This window comes from Phyllostomus discolor, chromosome 8 (genome assembly GCF_004126475.2).
Source record: "Phyllostomus discolor isolate MPI-MPIP mPhyDis1 chromosome 8, mPhyDis1.pri.v3, whole genome shotgun sequence".
NCBI classification, from domain to species: domain Eukaryota; kingdom Metazoa; phylum Chordata; class Mammalia; order Chiroptera; family Phyllostomidae; genus Phyllostomus; species Phyllostomus discolor.
This window is the reverse complement of record NC_040910.2, coordinates 58,945,762-58,961,532: the sequence shown is the minus strand read 5'-3', so window position 1 is coordinate 58,961,532 and position 15,771 is coordinate 58,945,762. Positions and strand designations below refer to the sequence as shown.

Genomic DNA, 15,771 nt, shown 5'->3' with positions numbered 1-15,771 from the left:
AAAAAATACAACTAAGCAACCAAGAGATAGCCAACCTATCAGATGCACAGTTCAAAACTCTGGTAATCAGAATGCTCACAGAATTGGTTGAATTTGGTTGCAAATTAGATGAAAAAATGAAGGTTATGCTAAGGGAAATCAAGGAAAATGTACAGAAAACCAATAGTGATGGGAAGGAAACTGGGACTCAAATCAATGGAGTGGACCAGAAAGAAGAAGGAAACATCCAACCAGAAAAGAATGAAGAAACAAGAACTCAAAAAAAAAAAAATGAGTAAAGGCTTAGGAACCTCCAGGACATCTTTAAAAGTTCTAACATCCGAATTATGGGGGTACCAGGAGAAGAGGAAGAGCAACAAGTGGAAAAGTTATCTGAACAAATAGTAAAGGAGAACTTCCCCATTCTGGCTAAGGAAATAGACTTCTAGGAAGTCTAGGAAGCTCAGAGAATCCCAAAGAAGTTGGACCCGAGGAGGAACACACCAAGGCACATCATCATTAAGTTACCCAAGATTAAAGATAAGGAGAGAGTCTTAAAAGCAGCAAGAGAATAGGAGACAGTTACATACAAAGGAGTGCCCATAAGACTGTCAGCTGATTTCTCAAAAGAGACCTTACAAGCAAGAAGGAGCTGGAAAGAAGGATTCCAAGTCATGAAAAGCAAGGACCTACATCCAAGATTGCTCTATCCAGCAAAGCTTTCATTTAGAATGGAAGGGCAGATAAAAGTGCTGCTCAGATAAGGTCAAGTTAAAGGAGTTCATCATCACCAAGCCCTTATTTTATGAAATGTTAAAGGGCCTTATCTAACAAAAAGAAGATAAAAAACATGTACAGTAAAATGACAGCAAACTCACAATTATTAACAACCACACCTAAAACAAAAACAAAAAGAAACTAAGCAAGTAATTAGAACAGAAACAGAACCACAGAAATGAAGAACACATGGAGGATTATCAATGGGGGAGTGGGAGGAGCAGAGCAAGGGAAAAGGTACAGAAAATAAGTAGCATAGATGGTAGGTAGAAAATGGGCAGGGGGAGGGTAAGAATAGTATAGGCAATGTAGAAGCCAAGAACTTATGACACATGGACATGAAAATTAAAGGGGGGGAATGTGGGTGGGAGAGGGTATGCAGGGTGGAGGGAAGTGAAGGGGGGTGGAAATGGGACAACTGTAATAGCATAATCAATAACATGTATTTAAAAAAATAAAGAATTCCAAAGCACCAATTCAAAAGAACCTATGCACCCTTATATTCATAGCAGTATTACTCACAATAGCCAAGTGCTGCCAACAGCCTAAGTGCCCAGAGTAAATGAGTGGATCAAAAAACTGTGGTTCATTTACAGAATGGAATACCACACAGCAGGGAAAAAGAAGGAACTCCTACACTTTGCAACAACATGTGTTGTGGCCTGCCCTGCCTGGTCTCAGGAAGCTGTAACCCCCTGTGACTTAGGCTGAGTAAGAGACCTCTGAACCAGGAGCCACTGAGACAAAACTTATTTCCCTGGCATGAACACTGCCTGTTCTGTGCCTGGCCTTCTATGCTTGATCAGTTAGCCAATGACAGGTAAGATTTCCCATGGTGGGAATAATCTAAGACAGGCATGATCACGAGAAGGCCTCAGGGAAGAGACTCGGGGCTGTGGGAATGAAGGGGTAATCAACATCTACACCTGCCCCCTCAGCTTTGTCAAAGCCTGAGTTCTTGTTCTCAGTTGTGAGAAATCCAAGTCTCCTGGCTACCTTTGTCTCCTCTGCCCAACTCAGGCCTATGGACATAACAGTGGCAGTACTGCCCAGACCAGAGTCAGCGGATCCCCAAGGTAATCAGGCCTGGGACATAGAATATGCAAGATCCTGTGAAATCTGCTTGCTGGAGGATGCTATTGAATTAGAATATGAAGGCACAGGCAGGAAACGAGACTAGCCTTTTAGGTCCTGTAGTCTTTTAAGTGACAAAACCCCAAACTCTGCCCAGAATCCCAGCAGGAGTTCTGTCAAATCCTTTGAAAACTACCTATTCCTTTTGATCTTCCCTGCCAGACTGGAATCCACAAACTGTGTCTGTATTTTTAATAAAAGCCTACTCAGGTGGGGGCTGGAGGCACTCTCCACTAGAGAGAGTGGCCATTTCATCCCTATTTCTCCACAGGACCCGGTATGTTGTCCCTGTGTATGTTTTTCTCGTGTTTCGACAAGCATCTGCAGCAGGGATGGATACTGCTGGCCAGTATCCTCCACAAACATGGATGGAACTGGAGAATATTGTACTAAATGAAATAAGCCAGGCAGTAAACGACAAATACTATATGATCTCACCTATAAGTGGAACATAATCAACAAAACAAACAAACAAGCAAAACAGCCTGGAGACATGGGAATAAATAACACACTAATAGTGACCAGAGGGGAGGGAGGGGGGAATAATGGGGTAAAGAAGAGTATGGATCAAGTCAAGGATCATGTTAGAGGACCCACAGTCAAGGACAGTGGGGTAGAGACTTTTTTGGGAGTGGGGGTTGGTGGGGGTGGGGGAGAGCAATGGAGCAACTGTACAACAATAAAAAGTGGTCTGGAAAAAGATACTTATCTCATAATCCCTGGAGCCTGTGAATATTACTTTACCTAGCAAATACTTTTCAGATGTGATTGTTTTAATATACTGAGATGGGGAGATTATTTGGATTATCCAGGCAGGTCCTAAATGTCATCATAAGTGTCCTTATAAAAGAGAAGCAAATGAGATTTGATACAGAGAAAAGAGAAGGAGGCAATATTGTAATCGAATGCAGGTCTACCTGCCTACCACAACAAAAGCCAAACTCATGAGACAGGTGCTGGTGAAAAGGGAAGTGGTTTATTCAGATATCAGCATTCTGAGAAGATAGGGACCTCTTGTCCATCCTCACATATCAGTGCAAGCAGAGGTGTTTATAAGAAGGGAGAGGGAAAACAGAACAAAGAGATCAAGGGGAGGTGGTTAAAAAGTTCTCCACATGCAGACCAGAACAGTCCATTCCAATAAGGACCTCAAAATTGGTCAAGCAATGATCTAGTGTGTGTCATCTTGGTTGTCATCATCTTGGTTTTATGTCATCCCCGCTCTGTAGTTGAAGGTTAGCAAATCTCTCAGATGAATGAAGGTTGGAGTCTGTATCTTTTAAAGTTAGTTCCTAGTATTTTTATACAAACATGCTGTTTATCTATAAGCTACATATTAATCAATGTCAGCATTGACAGAAACAATGTCAAAAGAACGGTGGGTGGATTACAATTTCTCACTGTTAGAATATGACCAGGGAAACAACGATTCAGTAATGTGGCCACAAGTCAGGGAAGGCTGGCGGCAAGAAAAGGATTTCCCTCACATGAACATCTGATACTAAAATTTCTGGCCTCTAGAACTGTGAAAAACTAATTTTCTGTTTTCAGCCACCAAGTTTGTGGTAATAACAGCAACCACAAAAAATAGCCACATATGGATGGCTTGGAGTAGGATTTTTAGCAGCAGAAAGGGCCAGAAGTGACTGGATTCAAGATCAGTTTTTGGAGATAGTATCCATAGCACTAGCTGATGTATATATGGTATCGATATCATAGAAGAGCCCAGGATGATTCCCAAGTTTTTGTTCTGTGCAAGTGCGTGGCCAATGGCAACATTACTGAGATAGGAGAGGGGGAGGAAAAATTAATAATAGTTGTGTTTGAGAAATATCAAGTAGCATGTATCACTGCTAAATTCATAATTCAGTTATCTGTAGAGTGTCAATTTGATATGATTATGGAGATAAGGAAGGCTAGGCTGGAAATATAAATCTGTGAGTTATTAGTTGTATTTAAAGCCATGGGGCCAAGTCTACAGCCCAAGAAGAGAGAAACCTTGGTCCAAGGCCTGAATCAGGAGACAATCTATGTTTCAGTGGGACAGTAGAGGAGGTCCAACAAAGGAAAGGAGGAGCCAAACAGAAGGGAGAATGGCAGGAGGGTATGAAGCCACATAAGCAAAGGGGGTGAGTTGTAGAGGGAAAGATCTACATCATCACATGTTGCTCTAAGGGTGGAGAGGTAGAGAACTGACCACTGCATTTGGCAACGTGGTCACCACACGTGGCCTTGAGAAGCACATTCCAGTGGCCTGGTGGCAAGGAAAGCTCCTTTAGTCTATTGCAGAAAGACTGGCAAGTGAAGAAAAACCCGTAGCTAATCTACGCAACTTTCCTGAGAACCCTTGATCCACAAAGTGTGTGTGCTATGGCAGGCAGCAGCCTTGGGGTGCAGAGAAGGCTCTAGTTGGTTTTGAAGGCAGCTGATTCTGCAGCACGTGCTCGTTGATGTCAACGGGGGAGTCAGAATCGAAGGGTAAGTAAAAATGGGGAGGCAACACACCTCGGCACACTGGAGGGCTTTCCTCAAGCCTCTGGTCACCAGGCACGCGCCACGAAAGTGACAAAGTGACGGAGGCCCAAATACTGCTACTAATCGAATCGAATCGAACCGCACCGCACCGCACCGCACCGCACCGCACCGCACCCAATTTGTGCGGAACCACAGATCCCAGCAGGTGCTACGCAATGCGGCAGTGCGCAGGCGCACCCCACAGCTCCGCCCTCTCCCAGGTTTCTTCCTCTCGCGCTGGGCCCAGTTCCGGCCGAGGCCCACGACGCCAACCCGGACGGGTTGCTCTTAAAGGAGAAACGGCGGCGCACGGAAGGTGGGCCCCGTCTTCCCCGGCCTCTCTCCGCTGGGCGTGGCGGGCCCCCCCCCCCCCCCGCCCCGGGGGCACAGGTAAGGCTGAGCTGGGCAGTCGTTGGGGCGGTCTGTGGGCTGCCTTTGCAGTGCTCGGTTCGCGCCTCGCACTCATTACCTGCTGCGCCCCGAGACCAGGTTGGGGCGTCCTGCAGACGCCCGGTCCGGCTACGGCCAAGGCGACCCAGCTATGCAGAACGCCCGCAGCGTGGATGACGCATCCTTGCAGTTGAAGTTGTTCCTCACCCCGTTTCCCGCCCGGGAGGAATTCCCCAAGGAAGACTCTTGCCCCAGCCAGCCGCTACCGCCCCTCGGTGGCCGGGTACCTCCCATCGTCCGCGGCGAGTGCTACGGGGACGGTTTGGTCCTGCCCATCGCCCCGCTGAGGCTGCAGGGGCGGTCCGGCGAGACAGGCCCGCTCACGCGCATCCTTTGTCCCGCAGGCCCCTAGCCCATGGCTGCCTCCACGGCAGACGCGTCTCACAGGCGGCGGGAGAAGCGGCGGCAGCTGGACGCGCGCCGCAGCAAGTGTCGCATCCGCCTGGGCGGCCACATGGAACAGTGGTGCCTCCTCAAGGAGCGGCTGGGATTCTCCCTGCACTCGCAGCTCGCCAAGTTCCTGCTTGACCGGTTAGGGCCGGACCAGGGGTGGGGATGGGGCACCCAGCGCCCCCCACCCAAAGTGCCGGCCCATTGCTCCTTTCTACTGGCCCATTTCTCACTTCAGCAGTATAGCCTGTGAGATTTGCGGCCTGCCAGGGTCGTGCCGCACCTCTCTTGGCGCCCAGCGAATAAGGGGGTCCTGTTAGGACTTGCCCCATAACTATGAGTGCCTATAGTTGGAAGCACTTGTCCGGCCGGGGCGCGACCTAACCTGCCTGTTGTCCCTCTGGCAGGTACACTTCTTCAGGCTGTGGGCTCTGTGCAGGTGGGTAGGCAACGGCTCAGGGCGGGAGGGGCTCAGGAGCCACCGAGGGAAGAGGGGCAGCAGCGATTGATGTGACCCAGAAACGCCCTCGGTAAAGGGGTTGGATCAGAGGGAACCTGGAGCCAGAAGAGGAGAGGAATTTGGGAGCCCAAGGCAGTTAGATGGCAGCAGCCTGCGGGGAAGGGAGGAGTTGCTCAGGACCTGGGGGTCAAGACTCTGAAGAATGGTAAACTGGACTCAGGATCAGAGTTGCCCAGGGGTGTTGGGAGACAAGGCTGTCTGGGTATAGCTCTAAAGGGTGAGAGTAGGGGGTAATCTAGCTTGCCTTGACTGTCACTTTCACCCTTTTAGGTCCCAAGCCTTTTCCCCCCAAGGGTCTGCAGTATCTGGTTCTCCTATCTCATGCCCACAGTCAAGAGTGCAGCCTGGTGCCTGGGCTCCGGGGGCCTGGGGGCCGAGATGGTGGGCTTGTGTGGGAGTGCTCAGCAGGCCACACCTTCTCCTGGGGCCCCTCTTCAGGCCCCACACCTCCAGCGGAGTCCAAGCCAGCCCTCCTTCCAAGTACTTCCCAGAGAACCTGGTGCCCAGAGGCCAGGGGTGGGCAGGAGCCTACAGGTAGGCCCAGGAAAGAAGAGTTGTAGAGAATAGGAAGGAAAAAGGGTTTTCATCCTTAGAGCTCAAAACCCTGTTCTTTAAAACTGAAACTTTCTCAGTGAAAAAAACTATACTGTCAAGGGAATATATCCTGAAATATATATTTTAGGAATAAAAAGAAAAATACAGAATAGGATGCATGGTATGTATTTTGGTGGGAAAATAAGGAGAGAAAGTACTTTGGAATGAATGAAATATCTCTGGGAGGGTGAGTTGGAACCAGGTTGCCTGTGAGAAGAGGTAGGCTACTGGCAGGCAGCATTGGAAAGGAGACTTTTCATATTGTACTTTTTTATACTTGTAATTTTTTGAACCATTTGAATGTATCATATTTAAAATAAAATACCCTTTCCCACTGTGGTAGTCTTTACCCCTTCCTCCTCCTTTCTAAGAGTCCTCCCATGAATTCAGACCTTAGAGTCCACCTGCTCTCATCTCTCCAGCCCAAAGTTTGTTCCACTTTGACCCTACCTGTGCCAACAGGTTTGGAATCTGAGCATGAGAAGAGGACTCAGGAGGCAAGGGTGCTCAGGTGAGGTTGGGAGGAAAGACAGACTAGACCAGTGAACAATGGTGGTGAAGGATCAGAACCACAGGCTTGCCTTCTTTGCTTCTGCAGGGGAATGCAACCCCCACCAGAGTTCTTTCTGCCCCCAGGAGAAGACGAGGGGGGTGATGCAGATGAGAGTGAAGAGGAGATGCTCAGTGATGCCAGCCCATGGACCTATAGCTCTTCCTCAGACAAGCAAGTTGGGGTTGAGGGAAGCACTGAGCATAACAGAAGGGCAAGGGCAGCAGGCCAGAGATGCAGACCTTTGCAAACTTGAGGAAAGGGCTTTTGGTGGGGAAGGCAGAAAGAACTGGAGGATTCGAATTGGGTGGGCAAGGGTGAAGTTAGGCTCTGTGGGAAAATGAAGTCTGAACACAGATGTGAGTGGACGCCTGGGTATGGTGGTTCTGAGTTTGGGATCTTTGTGATTTAGGGGCTGGTGATAACTGAGGGCCCAGGGAGATAATGTCCACCTCTTCATTGTTTCAGCTGTGAGCCAGATGGCCCCAGACTCCTTCCTTCCCCTGTTACCCATGCACTTAAGGAGGGAGAGATAGCCCTGGACACTGCAGCTGCCCCTACTTCTCTAGCTAGACCACCCTCATCAGCACCTGCAGTGAGTCCTGGAGCTTCTCTGCCTGTGGAAGGTGGGGTAGAGCTGGAGCTCAATCGAACCCCTCAAGTGGCCCAGCAATCTGAGCCCCTGGCCAGGTAACCTGATAGCTGAGACAAAGGGCAGGGGTATCCTGGGCCATGGCCCTCCTTCGAGGCCCTCTGCTCCTTCTTTGCTGCTCATAGCCCTGGGAGTCAGGCCCAGTCTTCTCTGGTTGTAGCCTGGGACAAGGACCATGCACAGATCGGCCCCAAGAGAATTCGGTAAGATTGAGGGAGGGACTCTGGGAGGGGTTAAGAGGAGGGAGGGAGGCTGAGGAGAGCCTTCAGGAGTCTTCATACTTCTCCCTATTCTTACCTACAGGAAAGCTGCCAAAAAGGAGCTGCTGCCTTGTGACTTCCCTGGCTGTGGAAGGATCTTCTCCAACCGGCAATATTTGAATGTGAGGATGTGAGAGGCACAGGTTGGGTTCTGTGTGGCTTCAAGTGGAGGAGAAGCTGAGGGGAAGGAGCCTGGTGTTTGGGGGAATATGGAAGAGAAGGGTTGGGGTGGTGTGCAAAGCTTACCTGCAGTTAACAATCACTAAACCGAGTAACTGGTAGGAAAGCAGAAAACCCAACCTTGGATGCACAACCACTGCCCACTACTACTTGTTTCGTGGCCTCTGGGGATCACAGGAAATGATGGTGGCATCTTCAGGTTTTCTGGGTAATGGCAGCTATTGTAATCATTTGACCCATTGATCTTCACCACACTCAAGGGAGTAGGCGCTGATACTGTTGCCACTTTGCAAATGAGGAAACCAACATACAGAAGGTTAAGCACTGTCGAGTGTATTAATAATACACTCAAGCTGAGTCACTGAGTCTTGTCCCCATCTTCACTGCAGGAGAAGTTCGAGGCACAGAAAGAGCAGGGCCTACCCCCACACTCAGCCAGAGCCCTCAGGGCAGGTCTGAAGGCTGAGGAGGGCCCACCCAGGGCTGGTGAGTCTAGGGCATACCAGGAGGGAGTAGAGGGAGATAATCCCCACGAGGCAGCAAAGCTGGGGCTTCAGACTTCCAGCAGGGCTGGTCAGATACACCGGAGCTGTTCAAGGAGGAGATGAAGCACCCTTAGCAGCAATTTAACTACGGAAAGTGGGATTTTGGAGGGGAAACCCACGTGATTTAATGAAGCAGGGTGTGAACCTGGGTCACATAAGAAGAGAACTATATCTTAGAAGTACTCGGAGAGTCAAGGCTGAAAAACACACTGCCCTTAAGAATGTTCCAGGTTAAGAGTGCATGTGTATATCCAATGCAGATGTTGGAGAAAACCATATAATATATATCTGGAGTGATCTGTTACTAAAAAGTAGGCCATCTGGGTGATGATGTACTTCAATATGGATAGGGAAGAAGATGATCATGCCCACCACAAGGTATCCTATCCCTTGCAGACAGCACATTCATAGTTAGGGAACTGGGCTTTGCAAGCCAAGGTGATGGCAAGGAAATGAGATTGTACAAATCAAGGGTACAGTAGGATGAGGGCATTTTGTGGTCAGGATGGGGTCGGGTGGAGATAATCATGTGTAGCTGATAGGACCTGGCGGTGATGGTTTAGGGCAGACAGAGGAGCCTGCCTGCTGAGTCAGCTCTAGGGTCTCCCTCAGGAGAGCACCCCCTTCCTTCCGTAGCACCACAAGAAGTACCAGCACATCCACCAGAAGTCCTTCTCCTGCCCAGAGCCAGCCTGCGGAAAGTCCTTCAACTTCAAGAAACACCTGAAGGAGCATGTGAAGCTGCACAGTGGTCAGTGGAGGGAATGCCTCCCCACCTCCCCCTGTGGGTCCCTTCACTTCCCTCTGTGGGGCTGGTCACCTATCTGCAGTATCCATCACATCCTCTATAGGTGACTTTCATGCACTTCCCAGTGTGTTGGGCATATACCTGCCTGAGACTGTAGGTGCTGGGACAGCTCAGTGAACAAAGCAGGCAGTCCTCACCTCGCAAGATGTCCACTCAAGTAGAGAGTGGAAGATGTGTGAAAGCAGGGAAGCAAGGAGAACATGGAGGAGGAGTTGCTCTTGTAGAAAGGGAGGTTCTTTGAGCAAAGACCTCAGTGAAGGGAGAAATGGAGACTGTGCCCACTTCTATGGGCAGCACGTGGGGAAGAAGAGAGGACAGATAGGTGGTGGGGGTCCCAAGACTACCATGAAGATGGCTTAGCTCCTGGCTAAATGAGATGGGCCTTATCTCAGGATCTGGAGCAGTAAAAAAACACAGCTGACTTTGAAAGGAGAGCTGTGGCTGTCGTGTGGAGGAGGGTACTTCAGGGACGTGCAGTGTACAGTGATGTCGGTCTGGAGGCTGCTGAGAGCATGACAGTAAAACCAGAGGGCTGCCATGGGAAGGACAAATTAGCCACCAGAGGGATGAGCAGGGAGGAGTTGGGCGTGATTTAGATGCCTCCAGTCTGAACTGGGTAGAAGGTTATATGGTTTTTTGAGATGGGGACATGCACTTCAGGAAGGAGACATTTTATTTGGGGCATGCTAATTAGGTATTCCAGAAGATGTGAATCTGGAGTTCAGGGGAAAGGGTGGGGGGAAATGTCTTTGTCCCAAGCACATGGAGGTTCCAGAAAGCAAGTGAGGAAACTGGTGTCTAAGGACCAAGTGGACACAGTGCTGGAAAGGGGATGGGAGTTATGCCTGTGCCACAGGACTAAGTAAGAGGCTAAGGACAGGCCAACAAACATGGTGGTGGGAAGCTGTCACTGACCAGATGGTGCATGACAAGAGAGATGACAGCCAGAATGGAGTGGGTTCCAGGCAGGATGAAGCTAAGGAAGTGGAGACAGTTTGGGTTTTGCTGGGAATACAAGCAGAGAGTTGGGGCCTTAGTTAAGAGGGCTACATGCTTGCTGCACAGAGGCGGGGCTGATCCCCCAGAGAGGAGAGACTTGCTGACTAGAGTGGGCAACCTCTGGTTGGTGAGGGGGTGCCTCGGGCTCAGTTGGAGGGCAGCTGCAGAGGAGTGGGCGGTAGCTACATATGAGGTGGATAGGGGGCAGGATATGAGTATCCTCTGGGGAAAGTCACTCTTGGTGACTTTCAAAAATGAGTTCAGTGCTGAATGGGGCTGCTGGAGAGGAAGTGGACTCCAGAGAGGGGAACTTAAGCTGACTGGGGAAGTGCAGAGGCACTCATGAGCCCTTGAGTCTTCTGGTGGATGAGAGGGGAGGCTGGGGGAGAGGTGTTCCTGCCCCTCCTGCGCAAGCCTGGAGCAGGCCAGGGGTAATGTTTATCCTCCATTGGTCTTAACCTAACAGGTACAGCTGAGGGAGAAAGGGACTAGTGAGTTGGTGTGAATGAAGGAAGGCTACACAGCCATCCTTGAAACAGCATTGGGCAAGGAGGGGCAGGGGGTGGTGGGAAAGCACTGGACTCTGGACTTGCAGCCTGGAGTCATAGGAATATCATAGTGGGATAAGGTAGAGTATTGTAGCCAGTTCTCTGGCTGGAACTCAAATGGTTGAAATTGTGGTGATGGGGCATGCCTTGGGAGTGGTGGTTAAGAAGGGTTGGGGGCCAGGTCAGTGAAGGTCAGGAAACAAGAGATGTGAGTGCTGGCCAAGCAGGAAGCAAACTGACAGGAGAAGTGGCTGGTGAGAAGACCTAGAGCCAGTATTACATGGAGCACAGGGGAGTGATGGGGGCAAAGGCTGCTTGTGTGTGTGTGTGTGTGTGTGTGTGTGTGTGTGTGTGATCTTATGGCAGTATATACAGAGGTCTGAGGGCCACCTTCAGCAACTTGAAGGTGGCAGGGAGGGCAGATTCCAGGGAAAAAAAAGGGGATTGCTGCCAAGTCACAAGGCACTGTTGATGGCCAGGGTGGATGTGATGTGCAGGCTAAAAGGGATAGTACTCCTGTGGGGGCTGGTGTATGGGCCAAGAAGGGGCCACAACCTGGGGATGGATGCTGGGGTGTCCCCATGCCCCCACAGACACTCGGGACTACATCTGTGAATTCTGCGCCCGGTCTTTCCGCACCAGCAGCAACCTGGTCATCCATCAGCGCATCCACACTGGAGAGAAACCACTGCAGTGAGTGTGGGGGTTGGGTGTTGGAGGAGGGGGCTGGCAGGAGGACACTTAGGCAACTGGGCTAAGGCCCCTAACTTCCCTCTGCTGGACCTGGCTCAGGTGTGAAATCTGTGGGTTCACTTGCCGCCAGAAGGCCTCCCTGAACTGGCACCGGCGCAAGCATGCAGAGACAGCAGCCACCCTGCGCTTCCCCTGCAAGGTCTGTGGCAAGCGCTTTGAGAAACCAGACAGCGTTGCAGCTCACTGCAGTAAAAGCCATCCGGCTGTGCTCCTGGCCACATCAGAGCAACTTGACCAGGTGGAGCCCTGTCCTAGCATCTCTGCCCCTGCACTCCTGGGGTCCAGGGATGAGTGCAGGCCCCCTCAGGTTCTGCAGGCTCTGACCCTGCTTCCTAAGCAGTAACCACAGGGAACGAAGAGGAGAAAGGCCAGACACCTGGTCCCTGGGAACTAGGGAAGAAGGGCAGGACTGGATTCCAGCACAGCCAGACTACAGTAGTCTTCCTTCGAGAAAGAATAAACCCAGTGTTTTACATGGACATGTTTGGGCAGAGTGTTTTCACATCTGAGGCACAGGAATCCTAATCCCTTCGTGGGCACTCTGCTATATGTGTAGCACAGATATGAGCCCTGTACTTCTCTGCAGGCCTATACCTCAAGGACCCAGCTGTCCCAATTTGCTTGGGCTCTGCTGCCTTTTCCTGTGGAGCATTACACCCACTCTTGCACTGGAGCAGGGCAAGCCTTAAGAGTAGGGGGAGCACTGGGTCATTCCAGAGGTATGGATGACGAGTTACTCAGGTATGTGACCCTGGTCCACATCCTGTCCATTAACCTGGAGAAGCAAATGTGCAGACCCAAAGATTTTCACCTTCCAGCACAAAATTGGGGCTGTATGCAGCATTGCTGAGTTGCCTTGGGAACTTGGGGTGGGCCTGGTTCTCCGGTCACTCAAGTCTGCAGACGGTGACCCCAGGTTTCATAACAGGGGGCTCTTGGCATCCAGAACCCAGACACCTTTTATTTCACCAGCCGTGACAGTCAACTGCTGGCTCAGGAACTTTCCACCCTGCCCTGTTGCTTCTGTGGAGCTCTGAGCTTGTTTCAGGTGTTCTACTTAGCAGTTCCAGACTTTGAGAACCCAGGCTCCCAGAACTAATGTTCCCTACCTGGCTGGAGAATATTGTCCTAACAGGCACTGGATACCATTAAGTCTGTCCCCTGGGACAGGTGAGTAGCCATGCTGAAGGCTCCTACCCATCTTCACAAGTTTGGGCCATCTCTCCAAGGCAGCAGGCTGGGTGCTTCTGGTGTACAGACATGCTTCAGTGAAGCAAAACAAGCCTCTCTACCATTTCTGCCTGCAAATTTCCAGTCTCAGAAACTGAGACTGTTTTCATTGGAGAAAGCAATGAAAGGCAAACAGCCAAGTAGACCCATGAGGCAGAAAAGGGCAGGTAGGATAAGACCATAGCCACATCTGTGATCATTACCTGGAGAGGCAGGACATCAAAAGTACCCAGGCAGGGACCTGGTCAGGCAGCTCAGTTGGTTAGAGCTTTGTCCCAATAAACCAAGGTTGAGGATTCAGTATGTGGTCAGGGCACATACTAGAATCAACCAATGTATGCATAGATAAGTGGAACAACGCATCAGTGTTTCTGTCTCTCCCTTTCTAAAACCAAATTTTTTTCAAGTACCCAGGCAGGAGAGGTAGAGGGAACTTAGGCTGGAAGAAGATGGGACAAAGAAAACAACCCTAGTGGGAAGGCTGCAGGAAAAAAAAAAAAAAGCATTGGAAGCACAGGGACTGTGGGACACCCATCCCTAGCCTCTCCCAAGCATGTGGGTCTTGGGACTTGACCTGACTACACCAATTACCTCTCCCTTCCCCACCCCAGCAGAGGAACAGGACTGAGTACAGGAAAAGGGCTGACAAGGAAGTAGATGTAGGGTCATGGCAGGAGGCCAGAGAAAGGGCTACCTCTACCTACTGAGATGTGTAAAGGTAGCAGACAGTGCTGTCTTTGTACAGACCCAACCTTGTGAGTTGTCCCACCATCCCTGTGACAGACACTGTTTTGTCACTGGCACCTAGCACAGTCCAGGGAAGCCTCTCAGCAAGGCTCTTTCAGCTGGAAAGCAAAAAGTCCCTGCTGTTGCTGTCCTACTTGGGCAGCAAAGGTGAGGGCCACGGCTGTGGTGTCAGGTGGTGGCAGAAGCAGCGTGAGCTTGTGTGGGCCTGCTGATGCTGTAACAGCCAGTGGTTGTGGCTAGAACATTTGCCACACTCAACACATTGTGCTTTCAGCTGGCCCAAGTGCCTCGTGCAATGCAGCACTAGCTTGGAGCCCATGCTGAAGGCCTTGCCACACTAGGGGCACTTGTGGGGCTTGTGGCCCATGTGGTTGTGCTGGTGCACACTGAGATTGAACACGCTCATGAAGTGCTTGCTACACAACTCACAGTAGTAGGGCTTCTTGCCCATGTGCATGCGCTGGTGCTTGATAAGGTCCGAGCAGTCACTGAAGCTGCAGCCACACTAGGGTCATGGAAAGGGCCTTTCAACTGTGCAAGCACTTGTGCACCAAGGTCAGAGCAGTGACCAAAGCCCTTGCAGCACATGGCACAGGTGTGCTGCTGCACACCCTGGTGGCTGTGCCTGTGTGGAGCTCTCACTGAAGCAACACACACAGTCACCGAATATGTGGGGTTTCTCCCTGGTGTGTGTGTGTGTTTCAGGTGCACCAACGTGGCACTCTCTAAGAAGCCCTTGTCATACTTGGAGCACCTGCAGGGCTTCTTGCCCGAATGCCTTTGCAGGTGTCTCATTAGCATGGAACTTTTGCAGAAGCTCTACTCATGACACAAGGGTGTGTTCGGACAGCATGACTCCTGGGGGGTGGGGTCATGAGCTTCAGGCCTCATGGATGCTGTGTGTGGCTCTGCAGACCTACGTTGCTGCAGAGGGGACCCCCCCATACCCCCCCCCACACACACACACACTATGCTCAACGGTAGGGAGCACCCGTGGGCACTCCCCACAGGGGCACCTGCACCTGGTGGAAATGCAGCAAGCTCTAGTAGAAGACCTGCTCAGGTATATGCTCCCATCACAGGTGCAACAGCAGAGCCAGAGCAGCCAGTGTGGAAGGGGCAGCCAGAGGCACTACAGGGGCAACAAAGGCAGGCTGCTGATTCAGTGCACATCGAAGAGGCTGCTGTCACAGAAACTCTGGCCACCCTTATTGCAGATACAGAGCGTCTGGCCAGCATGGATGCATGGACACACCTGAAGCTCTGCAGCCCCGGCACAGCGTTGGCCACAGTGCAGGTAGCGGTAGCGGCACCAAACTATAGTGGAAGCTCTTGCCACACTCACCACCTGTGTACAGCTTGCCCACCACCTCCTCTGATGCAGCAGACCTGCAGAGGGCTGGGTGGGCAGGGAAGCTAGGCATTCAAGCTTCAGGGTCCATACTCAAGCCATGAGTTATTTTCAGTGTTCTTAAGGCCTGAGTAACCAGCCTGTGGATTTCAGGGTTCCTTCTCTCCTGGGAAGGTGCTGTGGCTGGTTTGGAGGTGGGCTGCAGCCAGGTTCACCCCATAGAGTATAGGTCACTAAGCCCCACCAACCACCGCAACAGCACTAACCTGGTGGATGGAAGAGTGAGCAGATTCCCGATTGCCTGTATTGCCCTCAGCAACATCATCCCTCAATTTCAATCTCTAAGACAAGGCAAAGCCATTGGAGTCCTGAAAATGTGGGGAGAGGGAATCCTTGTGCCTTCAGGAAGGGCAGGAGGGGCTTGGGTCAGGGGAGTGCCCAGCCTGAGCTCTGGCCTAGACCAGGGGTCTTGGCCTGGAGATGTTTTTTGGAAACAACAGGGGCAATGAGAAAGGTCCTGGGTCTGGACCACAGCAACACCTTTCTCTGAGACCCAGGTGTCCTGAGTCACTGATATGACTCCAACCAGGCCCAGGCTGGAAGCATAAACACCCAACAGCAGCAACCTGAGCTAAGCCTCAGAAGGGCTAGGGGCCTGGTATGGGAGTATCTTCCCTTCTGACAGGCCCCTAGGTATTGCTCCATGGCTCTGCACAGTGACTGAATCACTCCACAGCAGTACACAACCTGAAGTTCCCTGGCCTAGCCTTGAGAAAGCAACTCCAGACCC

General features: G+C 51.1%; 1 protein-coding gene across 11 annotated transcripts; it reads left to right on the top strand.

Annotated features, from left to right (window-relative positions):
* Positions 1-4,635: 4,635 nt before the first annotated feature.
* Positions 4,636-13,383, top strand: ZNF692 (zinc finger protein 692). 11 transcript variants are annotated; one of them, XM_028534321.2, is made up of 12 exons: positions 4,636-4,794; positions 5,199-5,385; positions 5,652-5,683; positions 6,035-6,298; positions 6,821-6,869; positions 6,957-7,082; positions 7,377-7,598; positions 7,686-7,763; positions 7,864-7,942; positions 9,182-9,296; positions 11,494-11,593; positions 11,693-13,383. In XM_028534321.2, the coding sequence occupies exons 2-12, from the start codon at positions 5,210-5,212 to the stop codon at positions 11,994-11,996; spliced, it is 1,545 nt and encodes a 514-aa protein (XP_028390122.1). In that variant the 5' UTR covers positions 4,636-4,794; positions 5,199-5,209; the 3' UTR covers positions 11,997-13,383. The 11 variants fall into 11 exon arrangements, with proteins under 11 accessions (XP_028390122.1, XP_035888704.1, XP_035888706.1 ...); XM_036032810.1 differs by having other exon boundaries at positions 4,641-4,720; XM_036032811.1 differs by lacking the exon at positions 6,821-6,869 and having other exon boundaries at positions 6,995-7,082.
* The last annotated feature ends 2,388 nt before the right edge of the window (positions 13,384-15,771 follow it).